The 11,676-nt window shown below is 37.4% G+C and overlaps 1 protein-coding gene across 4 annotated transcripts in view; it reads right to left on the bottom strand.

The window, feature by feature from the left end:
• Positions 1-416: 416 nt before the first annotated feature.
• The window catches only part of HMGCS1 (3-hydroxy-3-methylglutaryl-CoA synthase 1), a 30,150-nt gene continuing 18,890 nt past the window's right edge, over positions 417-11,676 (bottom strand). For 3 of the 4 annotated variants that reach the window (XM_007430462.4, XM_088152905.1, XM_025168096.2), the window contains exons 4-10: positions 11,307-11,471; positions 10,250-10,418; positions 9,154-9,324; positions 7,906-8,012; positions 6,657-6,782; positions 5,591-5,751; positions 417-2,309 (exon numbers count right to left, since the gene is read on the bottom strand). In XM_007430462.4, the coding sequence (XP_007430524.1) occupies positions 2,217-2,309; positions 5,591-5,751; positions 6,657-6,782; positions 7,906-8,012; positions 9,154-9,324; positions 10,250-10,418; positions 11,307-11,471 (992 nt within the window). In that variant the 3' untranslated portion in view covers positions 417-2,216. The remainder of the gene's footprint in view (positions 2,310-5,590; positions 5,752-6,656; positions 6,783-7,905; positions 8,013-9,153; positions 9,325-10,249; positions 10,419-11,306; positions 11,472-11,676) is intronic. The other variant, XM_088152906.1, reaches the window with a different exon arrangement.

Below are 11,676 nucleotides of genomic sequence, written 5' to 3'. Positions count from 1 at the left end.
ACCTCTCAGCTGAATTTCCAAATCCATTTGTTGAATCAGATCTCTCTAAAGTGATGATGCAAAAGAGGACATGTCAAGGCTTGCTCTGGTTTTAAAGCATATATAATTTGAATGTATAACAGCAGCCTGAAGGGAGTAGCCATGTTAATCTCTTGCAGCAAAACTCAGAATTTTGCAGCACCTCAAAGATAATTTTATTTTCCTACGATTCATGTATTCCATGCATTTGATACATGGACTATGATCCAAGAAAGCATATACAAAGAATTGTGCTAGTCTTTACAGTACCATAGCATTCAGTGCAAACATGGATGACAACTCATCTGTTTAATTAATTAGCCTTTTGAAGTGCCTGCTATTAATTCCTTCTTGTCAGGCTCATATGATATAAAGCATAACTTCACTGACACAAAAGATTCAAAGAGTTTAACATTTATTTTTACAAGGCATTTGCCTCATTGGTTTGTGAGGTTTATAAAGGTTAAATTTGTGCTACAGTTCTCAGCCCAACCATTGCCTGCAATGGACTGGATACATTTCTGACATATAAATGAATCCCACAGCACTCAGGCCACTGGTTTAATCAGCTCATGTTAAGTCAAAGGATGTACAGATGTAGAGATTTGCCAAACTCTTGAGAGTTTAAAAAAGAGAAAAGCTATGTATTACCAAAACCATGCATTTTGTGACATTTGCACAATCTCCACTAGTTCTGCAAGTTTTATTAGACAAAGCTTTTTGAACTATTTTAAAGGAAAAGGAAACCAGCACAGACAGAAACTTCAATGTAAATGCATTGTATTTTACAAGCCAGGAAGGGTTTTCTTCTTAAGTTCCAGTTCATCCAGGTCTACCTAAAAGGCAAATGGATTCCCTCAGTGGAGCCTATATTTGCAAAGGTTCAAATGCTTAGTCTGATGTAGGTCTGCAAAAATCAATGGGCTATGCTTAAGCAGAACCAACATGCCAAAGGCAGCCTACAAGTAATATATTGCCTTCGACTAATGCCCCTGTTTTTTTGCTGTCTCAGACTGGCAATCAACATAGGAGCCACATCTAGCAAGCTGCCATGCAGATCTGGCGAGTTAACTTCAAACTGTGCATGTCTGCTCTGTTAAGTGCTTAGAGAATGCAGTCTTTGAGAGTGCCTTCAGAGGTGAAAACTGAACATTAAATAAGCTTGAAATATGAAACAACATACACGAATGCACAGCCAGATATTCTTGCAGAACAACTCTCAACATATACCTAAAACAGCGCAAAATGTTCAGGATCATTATTCTTGGGTTGAACATTTGATAAGATCTTTATTGTTTGGAAGCCAGTTACAGAAACCCTACTTTCAAGTAACCTTTATAAAAGATGACAAGAGAGAGGTTCTGAGAAATTCATTTTTCAACCATTTCTGAACTAATCAGCCACTACTCGGCCAGTACTTTTAATGAAGAAAGTCTGCTCTTGCCCAGCACGTTTTAGTTTTACTAGAACAGAAAAACTATTTGGGAGAAGGGAAGCAAAGGAGTTTACAAAAGTGTAAACATATGCAATTGGAAACCAGATTATCAATAGTCACAAGCCTGCAGCTTTCTGGATAAAGTTGAAATAATGACAGTTGGAAAAAAAAAAAAGGTATCCAATTATTAGCACCTTGAAAAACAGGTAAGTTTCACCCACCTCAAATATGTGGGGAATTCTGGAAAGTGGAATCAGAGTCATATTTAAGATGTAGGGCATTTTTATTGTTAAGGCACATAAGACCCTAACACTAAAGATCAAATGGAGATATGAAAGGCTGTAAGTCACATTAACTTATCTCAATAATGGCTTTTATAAGAAATCTGGAATTCCTCTCTGGAAACTAGTTTTACAAAATGTTATAGATTTTAGTCAAAAAAGGGTGGGAGGACAAGGACAACTGAAGTTTTCCTGAGCCTAAGTTACATAACCTAGTCCTGAACCATGACTATTTTTAACAAAAACTAATTATGTTTTCACAAAGAGCCCTTGGTAATTTCATTTCCAAGAAGCACAAGAACTTTAGTGTTATTAAACTACATACATCAACAAACCTCATCAGACAACAGAGCCTCAAGCTTAACAATTTTCATGCCCCAATTAAGTAGTACTGTACAGCAGAATGTGGGTTATCACAGGTTAATCCCATGTATATCCCCATGTTCCCCATACCCATTCAGCTTCCACCTCACAGAGGTGTCTTAATGTTCCCCATTAGAAAGGGTAACAGCAACTGCTTCAGTGTCCATTTTTGCAGGAATTCGTGGTACTTTCTTGGCAGGGCTGGGAATGTGCTAGGAAAGGGGAAAGAAGCCACAGATTAGAACCCAGCAAAAAGCAAAACTGACAGTTATTTTAAATTTCTGTTTCAAAATGGAATGAGAAAACCTAATTACACACAAGGAAACAGTAACATAGTACTAAATGCTTGATCTAAGTCTGTAAGTAAATACTTGGTCTACATAGTACTAATACTTGGTCATGCTGGCTAGGGAATTCTGGGAGTTGAAGTCTATGCGTCTTTAAGTTGCCAAAGTTGAAAAACTCTGGTCTAGACAATTGTCTATGTTGCATAATAAAGGATTTAACTCTGAACATCTCTAGGAAATGTTCACACTTGGATGTAACAGATTATTTGGTTGAGAATTGCCATGTTTATTTAATAAATCATTTGCATGGCCACCCAACTCAAACAGTGTGATTCTGGGCAGCGTATAAAATCATTAAACAAAAATGTAAAAGTAGTTTATACCACTAAACTAAAACCATTAAATGGTGATCTAGACTAAAGCATACATACAATGGGGCAAAAAAGTATTTAGTCAGCCACCAATTGTGCAAGTTCTCCCACTTAAAAAGATGAGAGAGGCCTGTAATTTTCATCATAGGTATACCTCAACTATGAGAGACAAAATGAGAAAAAAAATCCAGAAAATCACATTGTCTGATTTTTAAAGAATTTATTTGCAAATCATGGTGGAAAATAAGTATTTGGTCACCTACAAACAAGCAAGATGTCTGGCTCTCACAGACCTGTAACTACTTCTTCAAGAGGCTCCTCTGTCCTCCACTCGTTACCTGTAGTAATGGCACCTGTTTGACCTTGTTATCAGTATAAAAGACACCTGTCCACAACCTCAAACAGTCACACTCCAAACTCCACTATGGCCAAGACCAAAGAGCTGTTGAAGGACACCAGAAACAAAATTGTAGACCTGCACCAGGCTGGGAAGACTGAATCTGCAATAGGCAAGCAGCTTGGTGTGAAGAAATCAACTGTGGGAGCAATAATTAGAAAATGGAAGACATACAAGACCACTGATAATCTCCCTCGATCTGGGGCTCCATGTAAGATCTCACCCCGTGGGGTCAAAATGATCACAAGAATGGTGAGCAAAATCCCAGAACCACATGGGGGGACTTAGTGAATGACCTGCAGAGAGCTGGGACCAAAGTAACAAAGGCTACCATCAGTAACACACTACGCCGCCAGGGACTCAAATCCTGCAGTGCCAGATGTGTCCCCCTGCTTAAGCCAGTACATGTCCGGGCCCGTCTGAAGTTTGCTAGAGAGCATTTGGATGATCCAGAAGAGGATTGGGAGAATGTCATATGGTCAGATGAAACCAAAGTAGAACGTTTTGGTCTAAACTCAACTCGTCGTGTTTAGAGGAGAGAGAATGCTGAGTTGCATCCAAAGAACACCATACCTACTGTGAAGCGTGGGGATGGAAACATCATGCTTTGGGGCTGTTTTTCTGCAAAGGGACCAGGATGACTGATCTGTGTAAAGGAAAGAATGAATGGGGCCATGTATGGTGAGATTTTGAGTGAACACCTCCTTCCATCAGCAAGGGCATTGAAGATGAAACGTGGCTGGGTCTTTCAGCATGACAATGATCCCAAACACACCGCCCGGGCAACGAAGGAGTGGCTTCGTAAGAAGCATTTCAAGGTCCTGGAGTGGCCTAGCCAGTCTCCAGATCTCAACCCCATGGAAAACCTTTGGAGGGAGTTGAAAGTCCATGTTGCCCAGCGACAGCCCCAAAACATCACTGCTCTAGAGGAGATCTGCATGGAGGAATGGGCCAAAATACCAGCAACAGTGTGTGAAAACCTTGTGAAGACTTACAGAAAACGTTTGACCTCTGTCATTGCCAACAAAGGATATATAACAAAGTATTGAGATGAACTTTTGATATTGACCAAATACTTATTTTCCACCATGATTTGCAAATAAATTCTTTAAAAATCAGACAATGTGATTTTCTGGATTTTTTCGCCCATTTTGTCTCTCATAGTTGAGGTATACCTATTATGAAAATTACAGGCCTCTCTCATTTTTTTAAGTGGGAGAACTTGCACAATTGGTGGCTGACTAAATACTTTTTTGCCCCACTGTATATCACCAATTGGGAACATCACTTCTCCTGACTGAAGTGCCTGGGGAGAGAACAGGTCAGGCCCAACCAGACATTGGGGACGGAGATATGTTCTCATCTGAGTAACTGAACAAAGGATGTCAGCTTGTTGACATCATGTCCTTCATGATTTTCAAATAAGCAATTTTACAATGCATTTGTGACAGCAATAGCATGGATTGCAATAGCAGTCATTTCTCTGAAATGAGAAATTACTGACAGAAGAAATTCCAAAGAAAATCATGCCCCAAATTTAAAGCATATTGGTGACAATAAATAATAATTAAATAAGTTTGAATAGCAGTAGCATGAAATAACTGGGCATGCTTTAAAATTTGGAGAATGGAGACAAGTAATTTCTGTTATCATATATTAAAAATTTAACAGTAGCCCAATTTATAATTATGGATGATACAGAGCCACAAAAACTAAATGTGCCACACAGGAGAAATGCTTCTGGTGTAAACATGCCTTACCCTGTGCTAAGTTTTGCATCTTGGGATGCCTTCTAAATATTGGGACAAGACTATTTCCAACTGTTCTTGCAGGGACTGATAGAAAGATGTTATTTTAAGGGAGAAACTTGTAATCATTTTGTGAATTGAAAAAAAAAAAAAACATTCTGCATGCCAGGCACAGGGAATTGTGGACATGAGAGAGAAGACTCTTTTTTACATTAGCTCAAGAAAGTGAGGATATACATGATTTAATGTGATTTGCTAGAATTGCAAATACAGATGTACTTTGCTACATGCACTTAACACTCTGCTACTTATTTTGCTGGAAAGAGAAATGCAAAAGGGAAAGTTAGCCTTTCAACCTTCTTGGGAGCTGGTCAACACATAAGGTAGCAGGGAACTGTGGTTGAGAGAACACAAGCAGATTCATACACTTCCTCCAAAAGAATATCCCCTCCCTTTAATTCACACAAACTGATCAGCACTAATGTTGATAGTATTTATGGCTCGCAAGTTTCCACTTAACCAGGATTTCTAGTTGGCTAAGACTCCAACTTCAGCAGTCATAGTTAAAAGAGAAGGGGAGAGGGAATCTGCAATTATGCAGTCTTAAACCATAGTTAAGAGCTCAACCCACTCAATATGTGCACCTGCCCTTGAGTACTAGGAAGGAGAATTACATGACTGTATAGTTACCTCGCCAGCAAGTCCCAGATGAACTTCCACTCCTGCTTCCAGAGGTCTGTCACCCAGCATGGGCCGACGAGCATACATCCTTCTGTGCTTTTCATCTACTCGTACTAAGTACCATGTTCCCTCAAAAAGATCATCCACTGAACACTGGGGAATATAGTTTGCTGTAAAAAAAAGGGAGGGGGAGGCAGAATTTCTAAATAGGCAGTTTATTCCATGTATTAGCATACTGTAATGGTCATCACCTTTTCAGATGACTCATTACCCTGAATGATGTTAAGAGTGCCAAAAATAAAAGTAAAAAGTGAATTAAAGTTTAACAAGTGTATTCTTTTCTTAAAATTATGTTTCTTAACAAAATATAAATACCTAAAATCTAAGACAATCTTATATCTGAATCCAGAAATCCAATAAGTTACCATCCATTTTTGTTTTCTACAAATTTGCATATTTTTGGAGATGGGCTGGTACTATCAAGCCTTATTACAAGCATTGTAGTGCCTAGAAATGCAGCAGTGCTACATGCTATGTTAGTACAGCTGATGTAATTTTTTAAGGCTATTGACCCTAATCTGTAAATAACCTTCCCAATGATCAACAAATCTCCTTCAGTAGGAACGGTAGTACATCTCATCCTTCAAGGCTTATAGAACAAAATATGATACTCAGATCATTCAGTTCAGAAGTTAAAAGGAAATGGAACCAGGGCTTAAAGTGTAAATCCTTATTTATCACAAATGGTAAGGTTTTATTTCCTGGATATGGCCTAGGTTTTCCACATACCTCTAATCAAAGTTGGATGGAAAGTTCTCTAATTACTGGAAAGGTGATAAACCTTTTTTTTTTTTTTAAATAAGCATCATATTTTGATGTTTACTGCTATCTCCACAGTTGTAATGTACATCATCCTTAATGTCATCCCAGAAAAGACAATGGATTGGGTACAAAACAACAAGCTCACTAAAATTGACAGGACTTATTACTAATATAGGTCCTATTGATTTCCATGGGTATACTCCAACTATGACTAAGTCTAGATCAAATACATCACAGATTCTCTACCACTCACCTAAGTGATGAGTCTCTTGCCTTAGCATCATGTTTTCTGCAAATACTTCTGGTGTGATACATTTCCTTGAATCAAGCCTTGCTTTCAAATCAGTCAGGCTTGCTATGATTTTATCCAGAGAAGAGCCTGCAGTATAAAGGAGTAATTTTTCTTGAAAACATTATTATACACAGTTATATACTTGGACATGCAAGAATAAAGCTAGGTAAAACAACACTTTGATTTCCTATAAATACCCCAGAAGAGGGGTTCTTGAGACCCTTTATAATGGCATTAACTCAAAGAGACTAGTAAAGCAGAATGGCTGACATCTTAAGGTTTCCTGACATTCTTGCCAGAATAAACAATTTTACCTCACATTACAACAAGACTCACCATTGCAGCTAAATTCTGATACATAAATTTTAAATCTATGCATTAGGCTCGACAATACTACAGATTTGAACCCAAAATGTGCTTCAGAGCATGTGGGGTCAAGAATGCAAGATCTATCAGCAACTCTTTAAAGCAACTGCATCAATATAGTTGTTTTAAGGAGCCACAAGTTAAGCTGCATTTGCACCCTGGTATGAGTCAAAGAATTCCTTTGGAATCTAACCTGAAACACTGCACAGCCCTACTATGCAACTTGCTTCAGAGAAAGATAAAATAGACTATAGAAGTAGCTTCCTTTAGTTTTATTATTTTGTACAAAAAAAAAAATTCATTATACATGGGAGTCTCTTCCTAATCTGTTGCCCTCTGGATTTGTTGAATCCCTATCATATTAAGAATGATGTGGGTTGAAAATACCTGAAGAACACAAATGGAGGGAAAGATTGTTGTAGAGAAGACTTGGGGGTAAGTAGTGGATTCAGAGTCAAGAATGTAACCTAACGACAACACTTGGATCCAAAATATAACCAGTAATTAATAGCTATTAAGGATTGGCATTTCCCTAACTTGGGTCACTTCTCTATCTATGATAACCAATTTTTGACTTCCAAAAGTTCCTCAGGAAGCATCAGCATACGTACACATTCATATCTCAATAACCACATGAGCTATACTTTTAAATTTTTAAATTCAAGATTCTCAACAAGTTGAATTGTGTGCTTGTACAGAGTCCAAGCATCATAAATAGCTATTAGTATTTACACCCACTAGGAATTCAAAATTAGCCATATCCTTGTGTGTGTGTGTGTGTGTGTGTGTGTATACACGCACACATACATACATACACATACATACACTTGATGGTTTTCCTCACCTGGAGTTGCATCTTGGCTAACCTTGATGGAATAGAGGGTAGCAGCAAAACCAGAGCCATATGAGAAAACCCCAATCCTTTGTCCTGCCAGTTGCTGTGGAGAGTACCTGCATGTCATAGGAGGTCAAGCAGTTAGCAAAAAGCTTAAAGAAGATAAAATATCTCATTTCCTGGTTGGTTGGTTGGTCATTAATTCATTCATTCATTATTAAACTTGTATGCCGCCCATCTCCCCCAACGGGTGACTCTGGGTGGCTCACAATAACAAAAAAGGAAAAAACACCAATCCCTTCAACAATGGCTAAAATCCATAAATAATTAAAATAGAAACATACATTAAAAATGTCCTAAAACCCTCCTATAAATTTTAGCCCTAAAACCTTCAAGATGGTGGGGGGTGGGGAGCCAAACCCATCACCCCACCAGTCATCTCCACAGATGCGAGCCCCCATCTGCCCCCCAGGCCTTCTGGCAGAGCCAGGATTTAACCCCTTTTCTGAAGGCCATGAGGGAGGGGGCACACCAGACCATGGGAGGCAAGATTTATCTAGAAAATCTAATTGGCTTGTTCCAGGCAATTTTTCCTATTAAATGAAATTTAGGAAACTTAGTATTTTCCCTTTTTCCTCATTTTCCCAATTGCTCTTGGGACAAAATTAAATTTATTCTGTATTCTTTATCTTTTATTCTATTTCATGTACATGATGTAATTTTTATATTTGTTCCATCTTGAGTTGTAATTATTAGTATCCTCCTTCACATATACCATTGTCACTTTCCTCCTCCTCTCTTTACACACTTTTATAGGGACAGTTACTGCATGTCACTATCAAAGCAAATGGCTACATTTAGATAAAAGAAAACAGGCAGCCTTGCTGTTTAAAGGTACATGCATTTTTCTTCACATTTTTCTTCTTTCTTGCTTCTCCTCAAGGAGCTCACAATGATTTTCCTGTCCATTTTTATAAAACTCCACAAATTTTATCAGAAAACAATTCTTTTTTAGGAATGTATTTTTGAAACAGTACATTAATGCTGCATAAATGACCAACATTTACAATTTCAGAAATTCCTATACTGTCTCTGGAAAAAAATATTTGTGGAGCTTACAATAAAAATACCATTAACATCTTGGGGGTTTGTCTGTTTCCTATCAAATTAAACCTGGGCTTTATGAATATGCTACCTGAATCAGTCAAATCATTTCAATATATCTCACATATATTCCCATATTGCCATCATACATACTGGGCTAACAGAGAAGCAAGACAGCCATAGACGGATGGTGTGTACATATTTCCATTCTGATTGGAAACAAGCAAAGAAGCCTTTGTTTTCTGGCTGAAGATTTCAGCACTAGCCTTCATAAAAGCTTTTTCCACATCTCGGTCAAAGTAGGTGTCTTCCAGTTTTATATCTCTGAAAATAAGATAAATATATAGAAGAAATTACATACAAAGACCTTTTCCAACCTGATGTGCGATTGGGTGGTTTGGGATTACTGATGACTTGGGAGATGACTTATCCAGAGGCAAAGGATTTATGTACACTGGATTATGCTGATATATAAGGAACAATCCTAAGGCTTCACATCCTAAATTCATTTACTGGGCTGTAAATTCCACTGAATTCTTTGGAATGTACTTCTGAGAAACTACATTTAGGATTATGCTAAAATTCAGTTATCCATCTTGAATTGTGCAAAGCAGCTTTCTGTCACATTCTTATACTCCACATTCTCTTTATATGCCCCTAGTCTGTTACCAAGAATCCCTGGATACTCCACAGTAGATCTAGGGCATGTGCTGGGATGGCATATAAAGCAAAGAGAATCCTTTCTGCTGGCACATGCTCTGCCTTTATTTTTTAAATATAATTCTGTTAAGAATTTTAATAATAAAAACTAATACAAATGAAATTTAAGACAAAGAGAAGAGAATGGAAAGAATAAAAAGTGCAGAGAAAAAATAAAAAGAAAATAAAGAAAAAGAAAATACATAAAGAAGTGACTTCCAAACTTCATCAGAAGTATAAACAAATGTAATAACTCTTCATCCCCTATAAGGTTAAACAGATATCCCATAACCCATCCCTTATCTATAAGCAGATCCATAAAACATCAACTTTTCAGCACATGCTCTTCCTTCAGTAGATAGCGACTGTTGGACACAATCCATTATCTGTCAGGAGGCTTAGTACAATTTATCTTTAACCAATGAAAAACTATAAAAAAATCAGGTGACACAAAACTCAGTAGGTCTCAATTATATATTGCCATTAAGCAGTGTTAGTGATATTTGCCAAGTCCTGCTTTTGAGCTGTCTCTTGTATTGAGATATTTTACCTAAATGCTTCCAGGCCATTATAAATGTCATTTTCTTTTGTGGGTGTTGGGTCATTAAGAAAGTCATTCAGCAGCAGACGAGCTACAGATTTCTGAACAAGTTTGCAGTACGGAGAATGGAAGATTATGAAGCCAAAATCATTCAGGGTGAAGTCTTTGTCAATCCCCTCTGAAATAATTAAAAAACAAGAAAAACAATGGCACATTGGACATTTTCTGCCTAAAACTGCAAATCCTATGTATGCCATTGAAAAAAATGGAGTTTATTTCCAATTAAGCACACACAGGACTGGAATGTAAATATACCAGTTATTCTGAGATTAAGTCTCTTAAAACAGTGTTTAAGTTTACAATTTACAAATCTTATATTTATTATTTAACAAAATTTGATACCATCTCTCACAAGATTCAGGGTGGCAACACAAACTATCCTGATTTAATTAAAGTCTCATTACACATTAATTAAAATTGACTTGATAAGTAATTTAACAAAACACTATGGCTGCCCAAAGGAGGCTACTAGAAAGAATGTCTGTGTCATGGTCCACATACTGTACCTCTTGTCTCTTATGGGAATGGAACTTTCAGCAGGCCCTCCCTAATGTCAGGGAGGTAGGCAGAATGATACTGGATCAAGTGATCCCTGACATGCCCAGCACTGCATTATATATGGCTTGAATGGATTATAATAAGCACTCTGAATTGGTCCCAGAAGCTTACTGGCAATCATTACAGTGAGCATAAAGTATGTTATTATTACAGGGTTAGGTTTCCTCCAGAAGCAGAATGCTGCTACATTTAATGACTGGTAAATAAAAAAGGCTTTTTTTTTTTCCTGAGTCCTATAATTGTCATGCATATGACATGCATAAATATCAAGAATATTTAGTAGTAATATTTATATTCATGCTGCTTTGCTCAACTGCATCTCTAAATTAGGAAGATTCCACAATGAAAAAAACCCACTAACATTCTTATTTAAATTCTGCATAGGTCATTTTATATTACAGTCAATAGGAAGTCTGATTCTGCAACTACATCTTCTAGCAAGACACACCTTTCTGCCACTTAGCACGGATTTTCTTGCGATAGACAGTGTAACAGTGATCCAGCGCGCTGAGGTAGCATTGTATGGACAGTTTGCCATCTACCACAGGATACTCAGATACCATATCAGGTTTATAAAAATCATATGCATGCTGCATGTGGGTCCCACGCAATCCTATGGAAAGAAACCACATTTGAAAGAGTTCTTGAATTGATATTTATTAATAAGCTGCTTTTCCAATATTGAGATGCACTATGCAGAATTAGAGTTAGTCCACAGGGCATGGTAGGTGTTGAAGAAATGAAAAAGTCCTTTCAATTTTTCATTTCTCTGAGAAAATGAAAACTGCAATATTTAACATCCAAAGAGAGGGGTTTTG

Source organism: Python bivittatus, unplaced genomic scaffold (assembly GCF_059951505.1).
Source record: "Python bivittatus isolate LINGU-HERP-01145 unplaced genomic scaffold, Pbiv_v1 ctg000570_np1212, whole genome shotgun sequence".
Classification (NCBI taxonomy): domain Eukaryota; kingdom Metazoa; phylum Chordata; class Lepidosauria; order Squamata; family Pythonidae; genus Python; species Python bivittatus.
Note: the sequence above shows the minus strand (reverse complement) of the source record. Positions and strands in the feature narration are given on the sequence as shown.